The 27,674-nt window shown below is 52.0% G+C and overlaps 1 protein-coding gene across 1 annotated transcript; it reads right to left on the bottom strand.

The window, feature by feature from the left end:
* Positions 1 to 3,929: 3,929 nt before the first annotated feature.
* On the bottom strand, positions 3,930 to 25,856 carry LOC143833881 (uncharacterized). Its single transcript, XM_077330113.1, has 9 exons — positions 25,505 to 25,856; positions 16,503 to 17,414; positions 14,776 to 14,905; positions 14,085 to 14,192; positions 12,383 to 13,069; positions 10,699 to 11,124; positions 8,941 to 9,387; positions 6,478 to 7,125; positions 3,930 to 5,935 (listed from the first exon to the last, which is right to left on the bottom strand). The coding sequence occupies exons 2-9, from the start codon at positions 17,205 to 17,207 to the stop codon at positions 5,238 to 5,240; spliced, it is 3,849 nt and encodes a 1,282-aa protein (XP_077186228.1). The 5' UTR covers positions 17,208 to 17,414; positions 25,505 to 25,856; the 3' UTR covers positions 3,930 to 5,237.
* Positions 25,857 to 27,674: the final 1,818 nt, after the last annotated feature.

Genomic DNA, 27,674 nt, shown 5'->3' with positions numbered 1-27,674 from the left:
GTTTTCACACTTTTTGCGTTGTTACTTTGAATAAGGGCTTTCTTTCTTTTTTAGGGTGGGGGGACCCACACAGACGGAAGTACATAAGTGCCATCAAACTGCAGTAGCCCCGGCCGGGGGCTTAAAAAGGCAAGCAAGCGGCAGCGATGGTCTGCCGTCGCTTCCCTCTGCAGAGCCTTCCTTGGGAGGTCTGCCATCCAAGTTTTGACCTTGCTTAGCTTCAGAGATCTATGAGATCAGGCTGCACCCGGTACCCTTCCTGTTGGGAGAGAACCAGGGCTGGTTTTGGAAGGAAAAATCGCCTCCTTGGTCCACCCCAGGAGGAGGCTGGAGGCTAGATTTTATTTTCCTCGCTTTAGTGTTGGGCTAGGGTTGTGCGATAGTGGCCGCTTCGGGCTTCAGTGATAGCCGAAGCGCACAACCCTAGACCTGCCCTGAGATGAAGACACGAAATGTCCGCAAACGTTTTGAGCAAAAGTTTATGAATCCAATAAAGATGGAAGTGTCCCTGCGTGAAGGGGAGGGCCTTTGGCGTCTGCCATCCGAGTTCCCCGTTTCATACCGCTGGGACTTCCGTCTCTCTCTCTCCGAAGCAAGTAGCAAAGCACTGTGCATCCGCAAATCCCGCCCCTGCCGTTTAACGAGGTAAGCCGTCCTCCTCCGGCCTGCGCGGGAGTACGAACGTCGCTGGCCTACCTTACAGGGTTGTTGTAAGGATTACAACGAGAGCGAGCCGGGGGAAGCGCTTTCTGCCCGGCCCAAATCCGAGTTCCGCAATAAACGCAAAAGGTTCGTTTGTCAGTGTCGAAACGGCTTCTTGACTCGCAGCCCGGTCTGATGCAAGCCGGCTTTGGGGAGAGATTCCGGCGTGTGCAAAGGGGCTCCATGATGCGATCGCTTTGAAGCAAAGCACATCTGGATCTCTGGATCCCTGCCCGTAAGCTGCCAGCTCTCTGGTGGGGAACAGACAGACTGTAGTGGTGGGAGCTGAAACAGGATGCACGGCCTAGGTGTGCATGTACCTTCTTTGGGGCAGGGGTTTTTCTTTTATTATTTAATTTGCTACCTGCCACTCCCAGGCAGGCTCGTGGTGGGTGACAGATGCCCAGTTAAAAGCCCCTGTTAAAATGGACGCAAAAATACAAGTACAATAGACCAGGGGTAGTCGACCTGTGGCCCTCCAGATGTCCATGGACTACAATTCCCATGAGCCCCTGCCAGCAAGCGCTGGCAGGGGCTCATGGGAATTGTAGTCCATGGACATCTGGAGGGCTACAGGTCGACTACCCCTGCAATAGACCAACAAGCCCAATATGGTGCCAGGGTGTGGTAAAAATGCACTATAGGGCAATCCCAAGAAAGGTCACTTCCGACCCTAGGCCATTGAAGGGGAGATGCTAGGAAGAAGCCGACCCCCGGAGGAGTCTCAAAGCGGCTTACGGTCGCCTTATCTTCTTGTCCCCACAACAGACACCCTGTGAGGGAGGGGAGGCCGAGAGCGCCCTGACAGGGCTGCTTGGTGAACTGGTTACGAGCAGCAGCACTGAACTGGGCAAGCCGGGTTTGATTCCCTCTCCTCCTCCTCAGAGCTCTCTCCTCCCACCTCCCTCACAGGGTGGGTGTTGTGGGGAGCGGAAGGGAAAGCTGCTGTGAGACTCCTGCAGGAGACGAACAGCTTGGTGTATAAAGGCAACTGTTCTTGCCTATCTGCTGTAACCTGACCACGTCTCACTTTAAAAAGGGTCCGACAGCACGTTTAAGACCGACAAAGATTTATTTAGGGCATGAGCTTTCGAGTGCAGGCCCTCTTTCCTCAGACTAAATGAGCCACCACCATAACTATGGAGATGGAAGGCAAAAGCAAATGAGTACACTGGGTCATAATAGCCAAATTAAGCCATACAATAACAATTTGCTAAAACAGCTTCTTCCTTTGTGACTCCTTTTGCACGAATGTGATTTCAACATGTTATTTTGTTTTTGCTTTTTCTTTTAAACCACTGCGGGTAGGATGCTTTCACACTTTTTAATGTTGCGTTGAATAAGGGGTATTTTTGGGGAGTGGGGGGGGGGGAAGGAGAGGCCACACATACATCCACAAGGGCCATCAAGCGGCCACTGAATTTCGGCCCCCCTGGACAGGGGGTTAAAAGGAGCTAGCAGCAGAGGTGGTCTCTGCCGTTTGCTTCCCTCCACAGACCCATCTCCCACCCCCAAGGTCTGACCAGGCTCCGCTTCAGAGATCCGATGGGGGGGGGTGTGAGATTCAGGCCTGGTTTTAGAAGGTAAGAACACCTCTCACAAAGACATGCCAAGGTAAATTCAGGTGGTTTCACTGTGCTGTTCCGCTCTCCAGCAACTGCACGGGCTCTTAGTTGAATTCTGGATCCAGTTCTGGTCTCTTAACCTTTGAAGGCCTCGCCCAGGCTGGGCCCTGCCTGTCCAAGGGACCACCTGTCTGAATATAGTCGGACCTTCAATCAGCAAACGGCAACCAGCCACAGGGAAGCTTGCTTAGGCTCGACCGAAACCAGGGCTTTTACAGGGAGATCAGGGCCGTGATGGAGCTTGTGGAAGTTCTGCAAGGGATGGAAGACGGAGCTCTTCCGCCAAGCTTACAGCCGAAACCAGCAGAATGTCTGGTTGGGATCTTCCTAGTCCTCCCCTCCGAGCTCGGTGTAGTGGTTAAAGAGTGTGGACCTCTAATCTGGCAAGCCGGGTTTGAGTCCCCGCTCCTCTACATGAAGCCAGCTGGGGGACCTTAGGCTCCACACAGCACTGATAAAGCTGTTCTGACCGAGCAGGAATCTCAGGGCTCTCTCAGCCTCACTTCGCTCGCAGGGGGTCTGTTGTGGGGAGAGGAAAGGGAAGGAGACTGTAAGCCGCTTTGAGACACTTTCGGGTAGAGAAAAGTGGCATATAAGTCACCAACTCTTCTTCTTCTTCAGTAATATCAAGGCTCTCTCAGCCTCACCTCCCTCACAGGGTGTCTGTTGTGGGGAGAGGAAAGGGAAGGAAATTTTAAGCTGCTTTGAGACTCCTTCCGGTAGTCAAAAATGGGGTATTAAAAGCCAGCTCTTCTTTTCACTACCCGAAGGAGTCTCAAAGCGGCCCACATTTCCTCTCCCCACAAAAGACACCCTGTGAAGCCAAGAGAGCTCTGAGAGAACTGAGACCAGCCCAAGGTCACCCAGCTGGCCGCCTGCGGAGCAGAAGCGGGAAATCAAACCCAGTTCTCCCAACTTAAGAGTCTGCCGCTCTCAACCACGACACTAAGCCGGCTCTTGGGGCAGGGCGGGAGTATGGAGCTAGGCTCTTCCGGCCTTCCGTGCTGAAGTAGTCGCAGTCAGAGAGTTCTAATCAAGAGACTCTCGAGTAGGATAACAGCGATACACCTTTGAAACCAAGCTTCCGAAACATCACAAAAACACTTACGTTTTGTTTTTTTTTAAAGGCCCGTGATTCCAAATGGTTGTAAAACACTTATTTATTGATTCCAAGTAAACCAACCATGCCAGAATTTATTACAAGCAACGGGGATGTTTGGCTCAACAAATAAAATATCATCATCATCATCATCTTAGCATGTATATCCCCCATCTACTAAGGACTATATAACTCAGGGGTGGGCAAACTGCGGCCCTCCAGATGTCCGTGGACTACAATTCCCAGGAGCCCCTGCCAGCGTTTGCTGGCAGGGGCTCCTGGGAATTGTAGTCCACGGACATCTGGAGGGCCGCAGTTTGCCCACCCCTGATATAGCTTCTCGTGTGGCCCTGATCCTGCACCTCGAGGCACAGGAAGGGTAAACTCAGGTGAAAGCTTTTCCCACCGGTCCCTGAATTGTTTTCTAACGGCATCTAGAACGCACTACGATCACAAACGTCTAAAAAAAACAAAAAAAATAAAATCAGCAGGCTCATAGTAAGTGATTTTTTTTTTTTTTTTAAGAAAAAGAAAATTTCCTAAGAAAAGGATAAAGGGGGAAGGAAGAGAGATCGCGGAGGGCGGAGAAATACTGAAGGGCATCAAGTTCCAAGAAGACGGGGAAAGTTTCAACTTGGGGTGGGGGGGGGGTTCCAGCTGACGGGAAAGGGGAAAAAGGTATTCCTTGGCCGGCTTTTGCGGTCGTGAGATGGCCGATGTTGTTTGCAGAACGGAAAGCAAGCTGTCCTGGCCTGAGACAATTACAGGAACGGGGAGACGGCTGATTGGAGACGGCAGATGGGGACGAGGAAAAGTCGTCGGCTCCCTAATTCCCTTGTAAGAAGGAAACAAATATGTGAAATACCTCTCGCTGGGGTGTGCCACAAGCTGCCCTAACACCACTGAGGCCTGTAGGACACCTGCAATGGGGTGGTTCATTCAACTCCCCTCCCTGCCATTTTTGTACAGTCAGCCTTTAATCCCTGTTGTAAACTCAGTGGACTGGAGTTCCCCCCCCCGGATTGGTGGAAAACTCTCAAAAGAACCCACATGGCTTGGGGGCGCAGGGTGGGTTGGTGTCTTATTGTGATCCATCAGCTCCCTCTCCCACATGGGATCCCGGGTGGGTCGTGGGCTGCTATTCCCACGCGTCCTGCCTCAGCCGAAACTCTCCTTTTTGAGAACAGGGAAAGATGCCCCTCCCATCCGGACCACCAGCAAGGCCCCAATGTCTGAGAAACCCTCCCCCTGGACCGAAGTGCTCCGGGGCACGGGGAAGCCAAATTCAGACAATGCGGATAGGGGCGTTCACTACAGCTGGCGAGACCAGAACTGAAGCAAAGGTCAAAGGCGTCTATCACCCGGGCACTCTCCCTCCCAGCAAAGGGGTAGTGATGACACTGAGGTAAACGTAAACAGCGGCGAACATTATCTCCCGAGCGGCCCACAAGGGCTCTGGCTTCCGCCAACCCAGGGCGCTTTCCCTTGCTCTCAGCTCAGCTGCCGAAGCGTTACAGGATCTTCAGGAATACTCCAACTTCTCAGAAGTCGAGACAAAACAAAAATAAAAAATACCCCCCAAAACCCTGTCAGCACACAAGACTCCGGGGGACAGACGAGACGGTGAGATTTCAGTAAGAAGAGAGTTTACCAAAAAAGAGCAGAGCGGGCAGCACTGCCGAAGTGCCGGATAGTTGGGAGAGGGGCAGGAGGGCCCGCCTGAGTTCGGAAGCCGACGGGACGCAGAGGCAGTTCGGACGACGCACGCGGACGTCTCCCTAGCTGGGACCCCGGCCTCTGGCTCCCCGGCGTTACTTCTTCCCTCGGTGGTTCTGCTGGTGCCTAACCCAACTCTCCTTCTGGCTAAAGCCCTGGCCGCACTCCTGGCACTCGTAGGGGTGCAGGTCCGCGTGGCTCTTCTGGTGCCGGAAGAGCTGCTCCCTCTCGCTGAACCGCCGGCCGCACTGCAAGCACTGGTAGGCGCAGGAGGAGCGGTGGGACTTGAGGTGGATGATCAAGCTGTCCTTCCGCAGGAAGGTTTTGGCGCACTCCGGGCAGGTGTAGGGCTTCACGCCGGAGTGGATTTTCCGGTGGCGGTACAGCTTGCCCTTGAAGGAGAAGGCCTTCCCGCAGTCGCTGCACACGTAGGGCTTGGCGCCCGAGTGGCTGTTCTCGTGGTCGACCAGGTAACACTTCATCGCAAACGATTTCTTGCACACTTTGCACTGGTGCTTCTTCGGGGCGGCGGGGGGCTTCCGCGGGGCCGCGAGGGCGGAAGGGTAGCGATACGCCGCCCCGCTTTTGGTATACCTGCCCGCCGGGGCCACCCCCTTCCCCGCGGCCAGCTTTTTCCCCGGCTGGTTCTTGGGCTTCCAGCGGCCGTCGTTGATCACGACCGTCACGGAAGCCACCCCGGGGGTGATTTCCGCCGAGGCGCTGCCCAATCTCCTCAGGGTGGCTCGGGCCTGCGGGGAGTTCTCCAACAGCATCTTGGTCGGCTTACTGCTGCCTGGGGGGGGGGAGAGGGACAGGGAGACATGATTGAGATGGGAGACGGCCTTTCCAGTGAAGGAACAAGCAGAAATGCAAAGAGGATGGTCAGCTTCGCCTCTAAGCCCTGGACAGCCCGCTAACGCCCCCTTCACGGTCTGCGGTTTTATTATTATTTATTCATTGGGCTTGTATACCGCCCCCTACCTCGGTCCATTCACGGCATCCAAAACAGTAAAAACTCCATAAAAGAAGAGCTGGTTTTTATACCCCGCTTTGCACAACCCGGAGAAGTCTCAAAGCGGCTTATGGCTGCCTCCCCTTCCTCTCCCCACAACAGACACCCTGCGAGGGAGGTGGGGCCGAGGGAGCTCTGAGAGAACCGCTGTGAGAATAGAACTATCGGGCCCGTGATTACCTCAAGGTCACCCAGCCGTCTGCATGCGGAGGAGCGGGGAAATCAAACCTGACGCTCCAGCCGTCCACGTTTGTGCAGGGAAGAAAAGTTCAAATGCGTTAGGGATCCATTTTCTGCACCCAGCAAGCCCCCCACCAACCCACCTGCATCCACGCCACCGATGGGCCTGTTGTGGAGCTTTCGGTGCCGGTAGAGGTTGGAGCTCCACGTGAAGCCCTGTCCGCACTCCCCGCACACAAAGGGCCTTTCCTTCTCCGGGCAGCTTCGCTTCCCTTTCGTGAGGCCGGCTAACTTCAGAGCCCTCTTCCTCCCTCTGGGGTTCTTCTCCCCTTTGCGGGCCGCCAGGTTCGCCCCGAGGCCTTTGCGGTCGCCGGCTCTGCCGATGTACAAGCACTTCCTCTGGTGAAAACGGAGCGCCGAGTTCTGCGCGAAGGCCTGGCCACACTCCTGGCACTTGTACGGCTTCTGCCGGGTGTGGATCGCCGTGTGCCGGAGCAAATCGGACAGGTAATAGGTCCTGTGTCCGCAGACGGTGCACTTGTGCTTCCGTTCTTTGGGCCGGTATTTGTTTTTCTTCAAGGCCGCGGCCGTCTTCAGGTGCTGAGGGGACACGCCCCGGGGCCGCCCGACACGCCCCCGACGCTGCCGTGGGGCGGCCCGGATCTCGCTGTTCTCGGAGCTGTCGGAGACGGCGTCTTGGGATTCTTCCGGCGGCGTCTCGATCGAGGCTTCCGATTTCGTCTCTCCCTTCTGGAAGTCCCTCTCCAGGATGTGGATCAACTCTTCTTCGTCTGCGAGGACATAAAGTTGGGGGGGGAAGAGAAATTCAGGGCTGCTGCATCTCCTCGTGCACATGCCTTGTGATTTACCCATAATCGTCTTAGGCAGGGGCAGTCAAACTGCGGCCCTCCAGATGTCCATGGACTTCAATTCCCATGAGCCCCTGCCAAATGCTGGCAGGGGCTCATGGGGAATTGTAGTCCATGGACATCTGGAGGGCCGCAGTTTGACTGCCCCTCGTCTTAGGCCAGCAAAGCAACGTAGCATAAAGATAAACATATACAGGAGTGATCAGCGATTATAAAGGCAACCTACTATAAATTAAAACAAAAACATTTATAGTTTAAATGCCCATTGTGTCCATCTGCTCCCACTCTCATCAGTAAGATAGTAAGACTGCCGGTCCTGGCTGGTCGAAGGGATAAACTAAATCAGTAGTTGCCGCCATCTTTAGCCTTAATAATTTTTAGTCATGTAATTCGGGTATTTATGGGACTTATTGTATTTTATTCTTTTATTGTGTCAACCGCTGTGAGCCCAATTGGGAACAGCGGTATATAAATCCAAACAATGAACGAACGAACGAACACTAAGTTGCCCATTGCCAACGTATTTTACAAGTGTCAGGGCAGCACTTAGTACCGTAAGTTGTGCGGAATCATTGGTGAGTAACTGACATATTCCAGATCTGGGATATTGCTGATAAGGGAGGAAACAGTCCTGGGAGGAACCGCTTGCCAGAAGGGGCAGCGGAGTAAAAGACGTGCTATGGACTCCATTTCCTCTGATCCACAGGGGGACACCCTTTCTGCGAGCACAATCTTTTTGTATCGGCTGTCGGGTGCTGCAGAGGGCAACGCCTGCCATCTAACCAGGGAGAAAACCTTGCAGTGAGGGAATGGGTATGTCCAGCCTGCGGAAACCAGAGGCAGGGGAGACATACAACCTGATTTGATCACGTGACAGGAAGTCTCACGCTCTCCCTAGCTCCGTCTGTCCCTCAATTCCATCGCTCTTTGCTTCAGGACCAATTTGGCCTGCCTTATTCTGAATCAGGCCCTTAAGGTCACCACCGGGCTTTCAGACCGGCAGAGGTCTTTCACATTGTGTCTACATCCGGATCTTTTGACTGTGAGACGCCGGGGATTGAACCTGCGACCTTCTCCATCCCGAACAGATGCCCTGCCACTGAGCCACAGCCCTTATTTCTCCTATTCACCTAACGCCCAGTCTTCTCAACTTTTTCTACCATTCAGAACCCCCAAAACATTCTTCAGGCTTTGAGAAATCTCAAAAGTGGTGCAAATGTGCAGAATAGGGCTGGGAAGCAGAGCAGCGGACACACCCACCCTGTGGCCCTCCCCTTCCCACCCACCCAAAAATCATGGTTGGCCGTTTGGGGGGGGGGGGGCACGTGTCAGTATATGGTCAAATCACCCAATAAATGTTTAACACAAAGTAACTCCCACCCATTTGGGACTCCCTTCCAGGGATGTCCAGAGAACCTGGTAGAGAAAACCCGCCCTAGATCCTTTTAACGGGAGATGCCAGGGATTGAACCTGGGACCTTCTGCACGCCAAGCAGAGGCTCTTCCACTAAGCTGCAGCCCCTTCTCCAAAGAGGGGCCCCAAACTCAAACCCAAGAAATGGCGGACAAACCAGCACGGACCCAGTTGCATGCAAGGAGAACTCAAACCTCAATCCTTGGCCCAAAATCCTTACGTTTCTACCTTCCGCGGTAATGATACAGACCGCCTACCCTCCCAAACTGGAGGGAAAGCCAGATTAGAGCTTCACCCAGTGGACTACCCGAGAACATCCCCACCTTCCAGAATCACGTCACATTCTGCCAAAACAGGGCTAGGCTCGGGTTCCTTTTTGCATCCGTGGCGGCTCTTCTGGTGCTCGGAAAGGTTCGATGCCCACCGGAAGGTCTTCCCGCAGCTCAAGCATTTGTAGGGTTTCTCCCCGGTGTGGACTCGCGTGTGGAGGAGCATGTTGGATAACCTCAGGAACTTGCGCCCGCATTCCAGGCATGGGTATCTCTTCTTTTTAGAGTAGCCTGTTGGTTTCCTGGTGGGCAAGACACCTTTGCTGGGGAAGGTGGGTGCCTCCTGTTCCCCGCCCTGATGCTCGCTGGGCTGCTCCGTCAACGGGGACGTAGCCTCAGAAGCCTCAGGGGAAGCAGCCTCTGGGTTTTCTCCGGGCCACACGCCATATTGATCTTCGGACTTGATGTCCTCCTCCTTCACGGGACAGAGCTGCTCGTCGCCTGCAGGGGAGGGGCAAAGGAGCAAATGACAACATGGCAAGCCTATCAGAGAAGGGACTGGGGGATGGCCCAGAAAGCTACTGGATGGGCTGTTAACATTCTATTGGCTGCCTTGGTACCTTATAATGCAGGGGCAGTCAACCTGTGGGTCCTCCAGATGTTCATGGACTACAATTCCCATGAATTGAGCAGGGGCTGATGGGAATTGTAGTCCGTGGACATCTGGAGGACGACTGGTTGATTACCCCTGCTTTAGGGTCTCGCAATGCCCCCGGAAGGGCTTCACCAACTGGGTGGGAGTTAACTAATTTTTAATATATTTCTAATTTAAACAATTATCAGCTGATATGGTCATGTCGACCCCCCTCAGAAAATGGCCAGTGATGGGCCTGGAGGGGGCTGGAAGGGGAGGAGACACACTTTGGATACACACTTTTCTTGGATGCTTTAGGATGCTTAGGGCTGATCCTGCGTAGAGCAGGGGGTTGGACTAGATGGCCTGTATGGCCCCTTCCAACTCTATGATTCTGATTCTACCCTGCCATACAAATCCTTGCTGGCCGTGGCTTGTCACCCGTGGTAGGGACAGAGATCCAGAGAGGGAAGTACTCTCTCATTCTAACTTGGTGGGGGAGAACAGAGGAGCACAGGACTGCCCTGATATTGGGGTGAGTACTGTGGCGACCGAGTGGCAGAGGCCTGTTCTGGCCCTGGGGAGGAAGGGGGAAGGTGATATAGCAGCTGAGGCCTGCTCCAGCCTCGGCAGGTGGACAGTGGAGTAGCTTAGACCTGCTCTGTCCTGGTTTCTGGCGTGGGGTATGTGAGGAGGTGAAGGAGAAGCGTAGGCCTGCCCAATGGAGTGGTATAGGCCTGCATCAACCGTGTTTCTGCAGGCCCCCTTTGGTGAAGAGAAAACTGGTAGCCAGCCCAGAGGGCAGGGATGGTTCTATTCGCAAATCATCAGAAAATATTTCCCGGATTAGAGGCCTCCAACTCTTAACCACTGCACCACGCTGCCCCTCGCCGCCCAGGAGGCCCCCGGGCAAGCATCAGGTCCCCAGAGGGCCCCACCGAGAAACCAAAACCAAGCCAGGGCAATGCGGAGAAACTTTGCTTCCCCCATTTGGCCGTCACACATCAGTGGCAAAAACAGGCCGAACTCACCCAACTCACCCCTTTTGATTCTTACTGCTTTCCAATCTGCTGCCCCGCAGAGGGAGGGAGGCCCTCAGCCGGTCTCTGACAAGACCAAAACCTCCCACAGGCCTAATCCGCTAGCTCTGGGACATGCGCCAGCCCCGCCTCACCCACCTGCCTGCGCGACCCGATCCTCTGCGAGAGGGGTGCTGGGAGCACATTTCTTCACGCGACACTTCCGCTGGTGCGCCAAGAAGTTCGACGACCACGTGAAAGCTTGGTCACAGTTCGGGCACTTGTAGGGCTTTTCGCCCGTGTGGATGCTCATGTGCTGGAGGACGTCTGCCAGCCTTATGTACCTCCGCCCACAATCCGGGCATTCGTGTTTCCTCCTATCTTGATTGGCCGATGGCTTCTGCTCGGACGCTTCTGGGACGCCCCCCGGCAGCTTCCTGGGCCGCAGCCTGGAGGCCGCCAGCGTTACCTTGCAAGCCCTGGGGGCCCGGGGAAAGGGGGCAGGAGGTTTCTCGAGCAATGATGTGAACCTGTCATTGGAGTCAGTCCTTCCTGGATGAGATTTGCGTCTGGCTTTTTCAAGGGCTGTGGAGGCAGATAATTGAAAGATGGGTTCATGGGGAGATCGGGGCCATGAGAAGCAAAGTAATTCTGAAACACAGTTCTGAAAGTAATTCTGAAACACCTCAGAGGAAGGTTTTTGGCCTCTGGTGCTCTTGGGAATTATAGTCCATGGGCATCTGGAGGGCCGCAGTTTGGAAAACTCTGGTGTAAGGTGATGCACAGCGGCACACACACAAAAAAATCACAGTCAAGGATAAGCTAATGGGGTCTGAATTTGCTTCCACTGTAAGGGGGGGGGGAATCTCACGGTTGTAATGGATAGTTCGATAAAAGTGTCATCAACCCAGGATGCTGTAGTGTTGGAAAAGGAAAATGGTCGATATTGTAATGCCCCTCTTTAGATCTAGGAAGGGTTCCAATAATCAGGATTTCGTGAAACTGGAGTTTTCTCAAGGCCCCGGGTTTCCTGAATAGGTGGGATTTAGTTAATCTGTACCTGTAACATAAATAAAGCGAGGCTGGGGTAGTGGGAGGAGTTGAGACCAACTCATCACCTACCTGATTGGCTGTCAGTCCAACAAACCGCCAATCAAGTAGGCTGTCCCGCCCCCACTCCAACTTCTGCCACCAGTAGAACAAAAGGAAATACTTCTCTGCACAGGGAGAGCTTCAAATGTGGGATCTGCTGCCAAAGGATATCATGAAGGCCATAGGAATAAACAGCATTCAAAGGGGATTTGATAGATTCATGGAGAAATCTATCCACAACTGCTACTCGTGGTGATGGAGGGGATCTTCCACATTCAGAGGCACTAATCCAATGAATCCTAGAGCCAAGAGGCATCCTCTGGGGAAAGCCTGGGTCTCTGTGCCCCGTTCTTGGTTGTCCACAGGAATGGGCTGGCCACTGAGTGAGACGAGATGCTGGATTTGGTGGACTACTGCTCCAATCCAGCAGGGCTCTCCTTCAGCACGGTTCGGCCACCTCGGCAATCACCGAAGCCCGAGGTGTCTAAATCCGCGGCATAGAGAGAGGGGCAGCGGTAGTGTGCCAGTCGGCAGAGCTGTGTGCAGCCACTGGCTATTGCAACGCTACCACCACCCCTCCACTCCGCGCCACTGGCCTCCTACGCGCCACTTTGGGCTTTGGTAAACCGTGGCCGAACCGAACCGCGGCCGAACCGCAATGAAGCGCTCAACCCTAATCCGGATGTTCTTAAGATGTAGCGAGTTTCCGCAAAACAGAATGAAAAGGGCCCCCCCAACCACTCCGACTTACCGCCACGCTTGAACTGACTGGGGGGATTCCTGCGGCAGCTGCGAATTCTCCAGTGCCTACACAGGCTCGACATCCACCGGAAGCTTTGGCCGCAATCCAAGCACTGGTAAGGTCTATCCTTGGAGTCGGCTTTCGCAGGCTTGGCAAGGGTAGGGGGCACAGCCCCCCTCTTCCCACGCTTGGGACCGCCACGGCCGGCCTGTTCCGGAGGACTCAAGGCTTTGCGCAGAGGCCGGAGCCGGGAGGAGGGTGTGTGGATCAACTGGTGGTTCTCGAGAGAGGACATGTCCTTGAACGTTTTCCCGCACTCCGCGCACCGGTGGGGCCTTTTACTGTTGTGGCTGTTCATGTGCCTCAGCATGTCCGACAAGTAACAGGTACGATGTCCGCAGTATTTGCACAAGTGTTTTTTCTCCTTCTGCTTTTTGGTTGTCACCGACGTGGGCGCCAGCGTGGTTTTCTCCCTGCGGAGATGCACGGTAGGTCTTTGCAGCACGGGGGCCTCCTGCTTCCGGCCTTGCGGGTCCCTCGGGCGCAGTTTCCGCTGGGGACTCTCTTCGTACGCCTCGGGGCTTGTGGAGGCTGCGTCTTGGGAGTCCTCCGTTGAGGCCTCGATCGAGCCTTCTGCCTCGGAAACGGCATCCTCGAAACTCTCGATTTTAATCTCGCTCAGAATGCGGCCCTCAGCTGAAAGGGGCAGGAAAAGATACAGAGTGTCACTTCACTACCAAGGTATAGACTTCTGGGCTGACCTCGCCTCCACCTGCCAATGCGTAGAAAGGGAAGGCGACTGAGACCCTTTTGGGTAGAGAAAAGTGGCATATAAGAACCAACTCTTCTTCTTCTTCAGTAATCTCAGGGCTCTCTCAGCCTCACCCACCTCACAGGGTGTCTGTTGTGGGGAGAGGAAAGGGAAGGTGACTGTAAGCCGCTTTGAGCCTCCTTCGGGTAGAGAAAAGCGGCATATAAGAACTAACTCTTCTTCTTCTTTAGTAATCTCGGGGCTCTCTCAGCCTCACCTCCCTCACAGGGTGTCTGTTGTAGGAAAAGGAAAGGTGACTGTAAGCCGCTTTGAGCCTCCTTCGGGTAGAGAAAAGCGGCATATAAGAACCAACTCTTCTTCTTCAGGAATCTCAGGGCTCTCTCAGCCTCACCTCCCTCACAGGGTGTCTGTTGTGGGGAGAGGAAAGGGAAGGCGATTGTAAGCCGCTTTGAGCCTCCTTTGGGTAGAGAAAAGTGGCATATGAGAACCCACTCTTCTTCTGTTGGCAGCAGTAATGGGTTTAAATTATGTGTAGAACGATATTCGCTAGATATCAGGAAATACAACTTTCAGTGAGGGTAGTTCAGCAGTGGAATGGGCTGCCTCAGGAGGTGGTGAGCTCCCCCTCACTGGCAGTCTTCAAGCAGCGGCTGGAGAGATCCTTATCCTGGATGCTTGAGGCTGATCCCGCATTGAACAGGGGGTGGGACTAGATGGCCTGTCTGGCCCCTCCCAACTCTATGGTTCTATTCTTCTTCCCACGGACGCTTGAGGCTGATCCTGCACCGAGTAGGGGGTGGGATTAGATGGCCTGTCTGGCCCCTTCCAGCTCTAGGATTCCAAGTTTCCTAATCTATTAGCCGTCGTAGCACTGAGGAAATTGGGAAGGCCGCCGTTGAGCAGGAAAGGGGCTTCTCACTCTCAATGGCAAACGCTTACCTGGAGCAATACTTGGAATAGTTTCGCCTGTCTCAGTAATGTGGGAGAAGGCCACTCCCTCCTGGTTAGGCTGAGGGGCAGCATCCGGCGTGGGAACCAAGAGCCCGTCTTGGGAACAGGAAAACAAAACAAAAAACACAATCAGGAGACGGGAGACGGGACCGTTCTTTCCTGACCTGGCTGGAAACATACTGATGGGCCCCAGCCTGAAAATTTAAGTGCCTTAAAAAACAAAGTGCAAGCAAGCTTTTGGGGGAAACGCCCATCCCGTCACAAATCCCAAAACTAGACCACTGCATGGATTGGAGCAGGAAGGCCATCTTTGAAGCTTGTACAGAAGCAAGAACAGGAAAAGGATCTCCTGCCTCTGAGAATGGGCCTCGGATCTCCTGGCTATGCTACCATTGTCCTGCATAGTGCAGGGGGTTGGACTAGATGACCCAGAAGGTCCCTCCCAACTCTATGATTCTAAGAACTTTTAATCTGAACATTGGTTCACTTATTTTGGGTTTTTTAGGCTGCCCCTCTCCAAATAGTCTTGGAGGAGCTTACAAATATTTTTAAAAATTAAAAACCAGTACAATATAGCAGCAATCGAAAAACGGGCCTTTCTAAAAATATGCACCTCCCACTCCCCCCCCCCGCCACAAACACAATATGACCCCTTTTTCCAAAGGAGAAAGAAGCTTACCTGAGCTGTTCACATTCCCACAGTTCCCTTGTGTGACTTCCCAGTGCAAGGAGGGCTTCTGATCAGCATTAACCGTAGTCCAGCCGCCCCTCTCTAAAGCTGCATTCCTATCCCTCAAATTTGCAAGCCCCTGGGGGGGAAAAAAAAGAACAGAAAACATGGCTGCTTAGACTCCACGGGCCCTGGAAGGTAAAGGTAAAGGTCTCCCCTGTGCAAGCACCGAGTCATGTCTGACCCTTGGGGTGACGCCCTCCAGCGTTTTCATGGCAGACTCAATACGGGGCGGTTTGCCAGTGCTTTCCCCAGTCAATACCGTTTACCCCCCAGCAAGCTGGGTACTCATTTTAGCGACCTTTGGAGGATGGAAGGCTGAGTCAACCTTGAGCCGGCTGCTGGGATCGAACTCCCAGCCTCATGGGCAAAGCTTTCAGACGGCTGCCTTACCACTCTGCGCCACAAGAGGCTCTTACGGGCCCTGGAAACAAGCCCCCAAATACGGATAATGTGTCTTCCGACCCATCAAACCCTATACAGTACCCTTGAGACCAGGGTACCTTAAGGACTGCCTATCCCCTTAGGAACCTACCTGACCATCACAGTCCTCTCCAGAGGCCGCGTTCTGGTTGCTATTAGAAGCTGGGGGGGGGGGCAGCAACTCAAGAAGGGAAACAGAAATGTCAACCCAACTGGTGCTGGAGCACCAAAAGAGGGAAATTCTACATTGGGGGACTAACAGGAAAGGAACTGAAAATAACAAAAAACTGGTGATACGCCCCTGCATGGAGTTACTCATTTATAGAAGGCGGCTCTAATCCACAGCAGGCAGCAAGTTAGCAAAAGAAAAATATTTGACTTCAAGTTCATATTCTGGTCTAAGCACCCTGTTTCCCCAAATGCCAGAGCACTGATCAACACGGAAACACACGCTTGTACAAACAGCCGGGGCATGTTCAGAAATTCTTATCTCAGGACAGAACCATGCACTGAGAACGGCCGGCAGAGAAACAAAAAATCTAACCTCTCTAACCTATGGCTAATTCTGCAAGTCTCTATCGCAGCCTTTCTCAACTTGTGGAGAAACCCCTGAAGCCCACTGGGGAGCAATTGGGCAGAATATGGTCAGGAAGCATAGCTGTGCACATGCTCACCCAGGGCCCCTTCTCCTTCCCACCCCCTCCAGGCCCATCAGTGGCCATTTTGGGAGGGGGGGGGCAGGTCAACATGAACAAATATGGTCATATGACCCAATATTTTTAATATATGTGGGTTTCCTAAATGAGTGGGAGTTATATATATACTAGCAACAAAGCCCGTTCTATCTAAAAATACAGCATGTGCTAGGTTCCCTGCCCCCGGGCAGGGCAGGCGATACTTTTCGGGGGCAGGGACACAGTTCCTCTCCAAGCTGCTCCAGGGAACTCTGCCAAGGCCTGGTGAGGCTGGGGCTGCTCAGAGGTGGGTGGGTGGGGGGTGAGCGCAGGCAGGGGCTCCTCCCTCCATCCCCACCCAAAGTCCCAGCCCCACTGCCTTCTCTCCCAGCCCCCTGCTGCCCTCGCTGGTTAAATGCTTAATGATATCGATACGGCTCACTCTGTCTGATCATCTGAATGCGCTGTCCTGTTTCATCCTCTCTAACACGTGTACCGATCAACGCTGTGAACTTCCGTGAGCCATACGGGAGGGGCGGCATTAAAACAAAATAAACCGAAGCAGTAAATGAACCTCACCGGCCATTCCCACATCTTGGCTGCCTGGCGGCCCATGAGGAAGTCTTCCGCCAGGGCTACCACCTCGATGCAGTCTTCCGGCGCGCTTTCCCGCACCCAGTTCTGGACGTCCGGGGGCAGCATGGCCAAGAGCTGCTCCTGGACGATCAGCTCCAGGATCTCTTCCTTGGTGCGCTGCTCCGGCTTCAGCCACTGGCGGCAGAGGTCCTGGAGTTGGCCGTAAATCCGCCGCGGCCCTTCCAGCTCCTGGGAGCAGCACTGGCGGAAGCGCTGCCGCTTGGACTCCGTCCGCACGGCGTCCCCTCGCAGGAGGGCGGACTTCACCTTCCCGTAGTCCGCCCTCTCCTGGGCGTCCAGCCGGCAATAGATCTGCTCCATCCCTCCCCTGAGCGCCGGCAGCAGCCGGCCCACCCATTCTTCCCGAGGCCACCGGCAAGCTTCGGCCACTTGCTCGAAGGCGGCCAGGAAAGCTTTGGTGTTGTCCCAGGGGGCCGTGTCCGCCAGCTGCGGGTTGCCCCATCCGGCGTGAGACTGCTGGACCGTCCTCAGAAACTGCTCCCACTGGGCCTCCCACACCTGCGGTAAACTCTGCTCCGGCTGCTGGTTGGCCGACGGCCGCGGGACTTCTTTGAAGTACATCACCTGGACGATGCGCGGGACTTTCCCGGAGGAGGCTTCAAGGCTCTTTTCCGTGTCTGTCTTCATCTCAGGACCACCGGCTAAGCAGATCCGGCTAAGCGCCTGCTGGTGCTCTGAAGTCTGCACGCTGGCCCTCGACGGGCGGGAATTTTTGTCGGCTGGCTAATCCTCCAAGCTGTGTTTCTCGGGAGGTTGGGAAAAATTAAGCCGGTGCTTTTCCCAAAAGCATCCCCACTGTCGAGGGGGTGGCTGTCCTAAAAGCTGGGATGTCCCCTGTGTGAAATGGAAAAAGGCGCATTAGAACGGAAACAGATGCAGGCATGGATTTTAAGGACTCCAATCCAAATATATAGGAATTGTCCAGGCTATTCCAAATCAATAATGGATCTTTTTGTTTCTTCTTTTTAAATCACCCGAAATCATAACAGAAATAAATCACAACCAAAACGGGTTTCTAAGTAAATAATATCCCGTTTCCCCAAACATCCGCAGTGATTGTGATCCTTCATAATATTTTTTTTAAATTTTAGGACCCCAAAGCACAATGAGCTGAGAGCCCATGTGATAATTAATATGGAGCAGCGAAAATATTAAGAAAATATTATGAAGGCTAAAAATCACTGAGGGAGTTTGGGAAAACGGGAGATTATTTACCTAGGAACCCGTTTTGGTTGTGATTTATTTCCGTTATGATTTTGGGTGATTTAAAAAGAAGAAATAAAAAGATTATTGATTTGGAATAGCCTGGACAATTCCTATATATTTTTGTTTGGACTGGAGTTACCCAAGGGAATTGATGGTTCGCTTGGGTGTTTACGAATTTTAAAGAAACAGTCCTCACGGATTTTTAACTTATTTATTTATACTTGGATTTATATCCCACCTCTCGCAACTTTTGCCGCCTCGAAGCGGCTAACAATGAAAAAACATAAACCATTACCCCATTAAAACAGTAACGGTACATATAAAGACCCACAAGATGGCGGAAACAAACTAGCCCAACACCACCTACTAAGTCCAGCCAAAAAAGTCAGCACTAGTTGTTATTATATTATAAGGATGCTCCCGCTAGGGTGGGACCCCTGACCGATCTCCGGTCAACCCACCACCACCCCGACCTCAACCAAAAGCCTGTGTAGATAAGTGTAGATTTGTACATATGTGGATGTGTAGATATGGTCCCAACAGCCCCACTATGAGCGACGGCTTTATTTACTTCTGCTCGTGTCTTGCCCTTCTTGCCGACATATTCGAATACCTTCAGGAACAGGCCTATGTGCAGAATTTCAGTGTGCTCAATTAAGCCCCACAACTTCCCTTGATGTGCCTGAAGGGTTTCACTTTTCACATTCCTCTATCTTGACTGATTTCGTGCAGTCTGCCAACATGGGGGCCTGTGAAAAGGGCCTGGCAGTTGCTATTTAGCTTTTTGTATTAAAAAAAAAACAGGTCTGTTTCTATGTTTTCCCTATAATTTATTTATTCAGTATGGGGAAATCGCTTTGCTCCTACCAATCCTGCTTTTAAAACACAAGAGCATTTGGCCAGTTCGAAAAGCTGGAGGCCAGCCTGTGATGTAGGCCGAAAAAATTTCCCAAAACTATATTTCTCCACGGGAGAAATTTCCACTCCGCACGTGAATAGATCAACAGCTACCAGGGCTATTGTGTGTTGTCTCCATCATGTTAGATGGGTTAAATAAAAGATATACACAGCCCCCCCCCCTCATGCTTGTATATTATGAAGGCTGGCGAAAATGATTTAAACTTAGAACTGAAAACCATTCCAATTTCCTGGGAAACCCGAATCGCTGACCGGCGTGTTTTTATCACTGGACTTATATGCCGCTTCTCCTGGCAAGCCAGCTCGGGGCGGCTAACAATGTAAAATGAAGTACAGGATAAAATAATTTTACAGTTATAATACATAACTTGGGGAGAAAAACAATCCCTTCACATTTTATCACCAACAGGATCTAGCAATCGATATTCATATCCAGGGGGAGATCGTAGCAGGTGGTGCGTTTCTAGTTTCTAGTCAACGGCTCCAACCGCTTGGTATGTTAAGGCAGGGGTAGTCAACCGGCGGTCCTCTAGATGTCCATGGACTACAATTCCCATGAGCCCCTGCCAGCAAATGCTGGCAGGGGCTCATGGGAATTGTAGTCCATGGACACCTGGAGGACCGCCGGTTGACTACCCCTGTGTTAAGGCCTTAAGAAACACCTTCCCCAGAAATGCAAGATGCCCAGGTCCTGGGGGGGCGTCCGACGACGGTTTCTTCGGTAATGGCCGAGCCACTGCGCCTGCACCAAGGAAAGCCAATGGAAAGCAGAGCTGAGGGCAGACAGCCAATCGGAAGCCCGAGGCCCGAATTTGAGGGGAGAGTGAAGCTAAGGGTTGCTACGTCAGGACTTTCGGCTTCTGCTGTGTTACGAGAGGGCGAGCAATGACCAAGTTGGTCATTTCAAATTTCATTTGCCCGCATTATTAATACGGGTTACGTGTTAAAGCTGCAAGCGGGACGGGGGCCATTTTGGATCCGCCTGGGTGTTGCTGGGCCCTGGCTGCTGAGCTTTTCAGAAGCGGCCCGACCCACGGAAACGCAGCGGGGAGAAAGGTTCTCCTGACACACAGAGGGGGGAAATCGCCGGCTGCATTTCCCCAAGCTCAGCTGCTTTCAAAAGACCAAGGAGAGGGCCAAGTTTTGCTTTGCTAAAGGCAATCTGGCATTCCTCATACAGGCAGCCAGGAGAGCCAATGAGAGAGGGAGCTTAAGGGAAGGCGGCCAATCACGGAGGCTTCGCCTCTAAGGCCCAGCCACCGTGCTCTGGGGAGACAACGACCTTGTGAGGTAGGTCAGGCTGAGACTATGTGACTGGCGGACTCAGCCTGATAATCCTTCTGTGAGTCCAAAAACTACAGGAGCACAGGAAAATACCATAAGCAAACAGAAAACAGGTTTCTATGGGCAGCCAACTTTATACAACCAATGCCAATAAACAATATAACACTATATATATTAAAGGTAAAAGGTAAAGGTATCCCCTGTGCAAGCACCGAGTCATGTCTGACCCTTGGGGTGACGCCCTCCAGCGTTTTCATGGCAGACTCAATACGGGGTGGTTTGCCAGTGCCTTCCCCAGTCATTACCGTTTACCCCCCAGCAAGCTGGGTTCTCATTTTACCGACCTCGGAAGGATGGAAGGCTGAGTCAACCTTGAGCCGGCTGCTGGGATCGAACTCCCAGCCTCATGGGCAGAGCTTTCAGACTGCATGTCTGCTGCCTTACCACTCTGTGCCACAAGAGGCTCTACTATATATATTAGGGGTGGCCAAACTGCAGCTCTCCAGATGTCCATGGACTACAATTCCCATGAGCCCCTGCCAGCACCTGGTAATTGAAGTCCATGGACGGTTTTGGCCACTCCTGAGTCTTTTGCATTCTACATTCAAATCTTAGCAACCTAAGAAACCGATTCAGAGGAGAAAACACCCTTTACAAACCCATTTATTTCGAGGCACCCATCTCCCAAAGCATTGGGTGTCGTCTACCATGAATCAGTTTTTCAAACAAGGAGACAGGTCTTAATTCTGCCCTTCTCCCAGACAAGGGAGACCCAAGATGGGGAGCGACAACAAAAAATCGGCCCAGTGTCATTTCACCCTGAGAACGGAATTAAAACCCCCAGAAGAAGACGAACGGGAAAACACAAAGCTTCAAATAGACTCTCTTTGAAGACAGCCACAAAGCCAAAGGTGCAAAAGAAAATATTTCTTCTCGAAGTTCCATCTCATACGTCCTCCAAAACACATGTGGATTCTCTAATCTCCTCCTATCGCACAACGTGGGAGCGCCTACGGAGAAAAAAAGCCTGCAAGATGGAACCAGCAATACATAATCCTGCCGTGGCAGAAAGGTCACGAAACGTGGCAGCCCTGAGACAAGCCGCCACGTACCCCCCCCCCCCATTATACATCAGGCAGGACAGACTACCACTCACGAAGCACCAGTTATCACAAAAACAAGGTTATCCCCCTGCAACAAAAGACATTTCACTGCTGCTTCTGGAGGGGAAATCAACCGAGAAAGCCCCTGTGTCACCTCCCTCTGGAAGACTGCTAAAAGATCAGAGCTGTAACCGGGTAAAACCCATGCCAGGGCGAAAGGAAATCCACCCACAGGGTCCTGTGAGACGGCCTGGTAGATAAGAGGCCCTGTCCAGCAAAATGCTCTCTGGCAGGCCACTAATTAAGCACCGACTGACCGTTTGACAGGAACCATTTTGAATTCATCCATTCATTCTGAGCCTGGACAGCCATTAGCTAGAGGTAAATGAAGGAGAGGCGACCCCAGTGCAAGAAGGCTGGAATTCCTCCCTCACCCTTTATTCCCTTTCTGAAAACGAAAGGGGTCACCACCCTTCCTTATCAAGCAAGTGGTCTTTGTGCATTCCTGCGGCGTTAACGCCGTCTCGGCAGAAACCTGCCCGAGAGATTACTGTGCAAACACTTTCAAGCTCATTCCAGGTGGAAGTTGGCGTTTTTTTCACATGGTCCTCCTCGTCCTGCAGCCCTCTGACGGACCCCAAAAGCAAAAGCAGAATTTTGCTATCCCTGCTACCTACCGGAGAGCGCCAGGCATTTTGGAGCACGTCGAAACGGATTTAAAACCATCTGCATTCCCAGAACACAGTGTGCAAAGCAGAAATAATTCAGATTTAAAAAAAAAAAACATACAGAGAGAACAAACCCAGATGACTTATGGCCACCTTTCTATGAATGGGGCCGAGACGCAGAAAGAAATATGCATGACAAAATCACAATCCCCAAAAAATCAGCTGCTCAGGAGGCACGGTGAGTTAAGGGCACACATACACACCAGAAAAATAAACTGCTGCTTGATAACCATTATTTAGGCCTAGTAGGAAAGTCTGATGTAAATACAGGAGAGTGTCCCAGGTCTGTTCTAGTTAGAAGGGCAAGCTACACTGAGAACCTGGAGTAAGAAATGTGAAGAAGAGTTGATTCTTATAGGCTGCTTTTCTCTACCAGAAGGAGTCTTAAAGTGGCTTACAGTCGCCTTCCCTTTCCTCTCCCCACAACAGACACCCTGTGAGGTGGGTGGGGCTGAGAGAACCCTGATATTACTGAAGAAGAAATGGTTCTTATATGCCGCTTTTCTCTACCAGAAGGAGTCTCAAAATGGATTTCAATCACCTTCCCTTTCCTCTCCCCACAACAGACACCCTGTGAGGTGGGTGAGGCTGAGAGAGCCCTGAGATTACTGAAGAAGAATATCAGGGCTCTCTCAGCCTCACCTCCCTCACAGGGTGTCTGTTGTGGGGAGAGGAAAGGGAAGGCGACTGTAAGCCGCTTTGAGACTCCTTTGGGTAGATTAAAGCGGCATATAAGTACCAACTCTTCTTCTTCTCTTCCGCTGAGCCACGGACCCTTCCCATAGCTGCTACTTTAAAGACTGCATTTAAATATGTTTCTTTTTACCATTTATCTTGCACTCACAGCTTCCCCACTCCCATGCCACCCACCCAAGAAAATTTTTCAGTCCTGAACACAGGCAAAAGAAATTCCCACGAAACATTTAACGAGTGTATTATATATTTATCTATGACACTTAAAGGCGCCATTCTACCTAAACTAGGACACTTAAGGCATAAGGCAATCAGCAATGAACGCATTAACTCAAGAACACATGAAAAAACCCATAAAACAAAACAGAAACACATGAATGGAAGGACAATTAAATAAGTGTCCCAAAATTGTGGAAAGCCCCCCCCCCCTACCCAGTGACAAATCTGAAGGAGGCAGGGCAGTATTTATCACATGAAGGGGTTTTCATTTGCATTTTACAGATGTTAAAATTTCAAGTCACTTCTTTAGAAACGATAACACTGAAGGCACTATTTCTAAAGCCAAAAAGCTTTAGTCAAGTGGACAAAAAAACTCAATATGGCAGCAGTTTGTAGCAATAAGATGCACTATTCTATTTCTTAAAAGAATATATGTTTAACGATCAGCTAAAAATTCAGCTTTGCAGACTTCTGTCCTGCTACAGGAAGTCTCCAACAGCAAAACAATTCTGTTGTGTATTGAGGCTTTGTCGTTCCCCTAACAATTTTAATATCACTATCCATGAGAATATCATTAAAGGACAGCAAGCCATTAAGGAAGTCTGGCACAAGGGGGGACCCCCTCCAGTGACGGTGATCTATCCAAATTTCTGACACAACAGTTTTGTTTTTCCTGACACAATAGTTGTGTTTTCAGAACTGACATTTCCGCATTTGCCAAACCAGAACGTATTTCAAACTGAAGTCTGTGAGCCATCAGAAGGAACAATCAAAAACGGACCCAGCCAACAACCAGGTTATACACAGGTCAAGGGGAGTAGCCGTGTTAGTCTGTCTGTCAACCTATGGTCCTCCAGATGTTCATGGACTACAATTCCCACAAGCCCCTGCCAGCAAATGCTGGCAGGGGCTCATGGGAATTGTAGTCCATGGACATCTGGAGGGCTGCAGTGTGCCCACCCCTGAGTTATATAGTCCTTAGTAGATGGGGGGGTATACATGCATACATACACTTGCATACATACATATACATATGCATATACATGGGGGGTATACATGCATACATACATACACTTTGGCCACCCTTGATTCTAGGCCATGTGTTTTCCTAATAATCTGTGCAGCTTTACCAAGTATAAAAGCAAATAATTACAGGCAGCCACAGGAAATGGCTCTTTCATTTATGTTACTTGACCTAGTAAAGTAGTGAGCTAAAATCTATGAACGGCTGGCACTGTTTGGGGGACCTCTGGAGTCCATTTCTTACATTCTTCCCATCTGAGCAAGGCTGTTAATGGGAGGCCATTTGGGGCATCATTAGCATATAGGGTCGCCTTAAGTCGGAAGCAACTTAACTGCATATAACACAATGTTTTTAGAACGGAAATATTAAGATTAACTTCAAATTTCTGAAGCCACCAAACACGACACAGGTACCCAAAGTATTTTTTGTTGCTTTTTTTAGTTGGCAATTCTTTGATAACATATTTTGGTTAGAAGCTTTTCAAAGGGTTTTGGTTTTTGTCAATTTTGGACTGAGACTCTTTTTCTACTTTAGCACGTCAGTGACCACAGGAAACATGGGGGCACTTTCGGTGAATGGTCAAACTAAACTAGGAAATGCTGTCCAGTGGCATCTTGAAGACCAACCAAGCTTTATTCTTGGTGTATAAACTGTCTTGTGCACACCCAGTGCTCCAGATACACCGAAGCAGAAGTCATGAGCTATTAGGTGTAGGTCGAGGGCAGGCAGAGTGCTCCCAGGGGCGGCTACTTGGGGTCAAGATGCAAAAGTAACTCAGCAGGAAGACCGGATTACTTGGATTAAGGCAGTTTGCAAGACCTGTGAATGGCGGCACAATAGCATGCATCATAATAGAGCATTTACAGACCAGGAACTTAAGGGCATTAACCTGTGTAGAACGGGCATAACAATAGCCTGTTCCCAGAAACTGCCAGGATAAACAGAAATCCCATTCCGTTCAGTGGGGTGCCCCACCAGCTAAGTATGCAGTGGGGTGAAGCCATAATTTTCAGGAATGTAAGAGCAAACTCACCCCCAGCTTGCCTATCTCTTAAAGAAAAACCACTACATTCAAGGCTTCAACATATAGGGTGCCATTAGCCCCAGTTGTCTGTTTCTCTAACCTGGATGCAGCCAGCAGGCTAGCCTTGGGCCCATCCCAGTTCTCTCAGAGCTCTCTCAGGCCCACCACTGACCTCACAGGGCATCTGCTGGGAAGAGGAGGGGAAGGCCACTGCAAACCGCTGAGAAACTCCTTTGGGTAGTAAAAAGCGGTGCGCCCAAAACCAGCTTCTCCTCTAATTCTTAAAGAAGTACCTATATATCAACACGATTCTGCATATGCATCTTATTTCCCCAAACCACGAGGCTAAATCCAGGGAAAGCCAAAGGCAGGATGCAGGAAGCCCCCTTCTCCCCCCACCCTCCACGATCCAAGCATCATCGCCTGTCCGGGGCTCATTCTGCACAATGCTGGATAATGTGTTTTCAGTGTGCATTTGCAGATGGATTTCCCTGCGCATCGCTGGAAAAATCTGCTTCTGAAGTGCACCGAGATCGCATTATCCCATGTGTGCAGAAAGGGCCCGGGAGACCCGCTGGCATTCCGGCGCAGCAGCAGCCCAGCCCCCTGGGAGAAAAGCGATCCGGGGGCGACCCACACCTGGGGGGGCTGGAGCGGGGCGCACCCAAACTTACTTTCCTCCCCCCCCCCCAGCACCCGGCCTACAAAATGGCTGCAGGTCGTACCTCTGCAAAGGCTCCCCCGAGCGCAGGACCGGGCGGATCGCCCCCCTTCTCGCCTCCGCCGCGGAGAGAAAGCAGCCGCAGGGCCGAGCCTCGCCGGACCCCCCAGCCGATCGCCGCCCCTGCAACGATGAAAAGCTCCCCTTTTGCAATGGCTCCCGGAAGAGGCGGCCGGGCGGGCAATGCGGGCCGTGCAAGGCGCCTCCCCCGCGCAGGCGCTTCCTCGCGAGGAGACCCGGCGAAGCGCTCCGGCCGCCGCCCGAAGGGACTGCGAAGGCGCCGCGCGCGCCAAGGTCCTCCCGGGGAAGCTGCCGCGCGCCCCTCCGCCCGCCTTTTTCTTTCTCCTCGGCGCTTCCGTCTCCAGCCGCGCGGCGTGCCGGGAAAGGTAGTTCCGGCCGGGGGCGGCTACGGGCGCCGCGGAGGGCCAAATATCTCCGTGCGCGCTGAACTGGCCTTCTCCGTGTGTTTTGGCACAGTCTGGGGCCGCCTGGTTGGAGGCAGAGATTGTGTTTAGTCCACTTGCGCCGTCGTCTAATCCAGGGGTAGCCCACCTGTGGTCCTCCAGATGTTCATGGACTACAATTCCCATGAGCCCCTGCCAGCTGGCAGGGGCTCATGGGAATTGTAGTCCATGAACATCTGGAGGACCACAGGTGGGCTACCCCTGGTCTAATCCTCCGTCAGCGCGGGGGAGAAAAATCTTTGAACAAAGTGGGAGTCCTTTAAAACAGGGGTAGTCAACCTGTGGTCCTCCAGATGTCCATGGACTACAATTCCCATGAGCCCCTGCCAGCATTTGCTGGCAGGGGCTCGTGGGAATTGTAGTCCATGGACATCTGGAGGACCACAGGTTGACTACCCCTGTTTTAAAATCAATCGCGTTTTATTCTGGCGATATAAGTTGTCCTGTGTATACAGTGAAATTGGAAGTTCCCAGGGAATACCAGTCAGCCGGCATGAGGGCAGTGGTTAGGGGCGGCAGTCTGTAATGTGGAGAATGGGTTTGCCCCACTCCTCCTCCACATGCTCTCAGTTGGGTGACCTCTGGCCTGTCACTGTTCTCCCAGAGTTCTCTCAGCTCCTCCTACGTCTCAGAGTGCAAGTTGTGGGGAGAGGAAGGAAAATATTGTTGTAAACCGCTTTGAGACTTCTTTGGGGGAGTGGAGAGCAGGGTATAAAACCCAACCCTTCTCCACATGCAGCCAACTGGGTGACCCTGAGCCAATCACAGTTCTCCCAGAGCTCTCTCAGCTCCTCCTACCTCACAGAGTGCCCATTGTGGGGAGAGAAAAGGAAAGATGATTGTAAACCATTTTCAGACTCCTTCGGGTAGCGAAAAATAACATATACATATAAGAACCAGCTCTTCTTTTTTTGATCCTCTCATTTACATACATAAGACCTTTAATGGCATATAATGTAAAGAGAGAAAGGAACATTTGCGTATAAATGGGCCATTCAGCTCACGGGATTTTATGTTTGTAAGAAGAGTGGGTTTTTTTTGTACACTGCTTTTCACTACCCGAAGGAGTCTCAAAGTAGCTTACAATTGCCTGCCTCTTCCCAGAACACACACCAGGTGGGGGTGAGAGAACTCTACGAGAACTGGGACAGGCCCAAGGTCACCCGACAGGCCTCACATGTCTCAAAGCAGCTTAAAATCACCTTCCCTTCCTCTCCCCACAACAGACACCCTGCGAGGCATGTGCTGGCAGGGGCTCATGGTAACTGTAGTCCATGGACATCCGGAGAACTCCATCCTGAAGTAGATAGTTCAATGTCAAATGACTCTGCGTTCAGTCTCCCGAAAGACCAGGGAGACTTGGTTTCATGAGCCAGCAGCCCCTTGTGTTTCTCTCGCTTGGCCCCCCACGCTTGCATTCCTTAGGTTTCCACACCCCTGGGGTTACAACCAGATGGCACACTGGCTGGTCTTCCCCCCGCCCACCCCCACTGGGAACTGGGTCTTATCAGTCGGTGTCCTTGGTTCACAGGGGAAAGACAAATGGACCGCATCTGGGGGGAGAGAGACCCAGTCCCCAAAGGCCTCTCCAGTGGGAACAAAGATTCCCGCCTGTAGTTTCAGCCCTTTATAAGCAGAATAGATCTCAGTTCTCTATCTCTGTCAGTGACGCTTTCTGCATCGTTCTTTGAGATTTCGCTTATGCATTGT

This window comes from Paroedura picta, chromosome 3 (genome assembly GCF_049243985.1).
Source record: "Paroedura picta isolate Pp20150507F chromosome 3, Ppicta_v3.0, whole genome shotgun sequence".
NCBI lineage: Eukaryota > Metazoa > Chordata > Lepidosauria > Squamata > Gekkonidae > Paroedura > Paroedura picta.
This window is presented reverse-complemented; position numbering and strand designations above follow the sequence as displayed.

Coding starts and splice junctions, on each gene's coding strand:
- LOC143833881 (XM_077330113.1), bottom strand. CDS start 17,207: ATGAAGACAGACACGGAAAAGAGCCTTGAAGCCTCCTCCGGGAAAGTC. Junction 13,070..14,084: donor TATTCCAAGTATTGCTCCAG/GTAAGCGTTTGC, acceptor TGCCCCTTTCAG/CTGAGGGCCGCATTCTGAGC. Junction 9,388..10,698: donor GGATCGGGTCGCGCAGGCAG/GTGGGTGAGGCG, acceptor CCTCCCCTGCAG/GCGACGAGCAGCTCTGTCCC.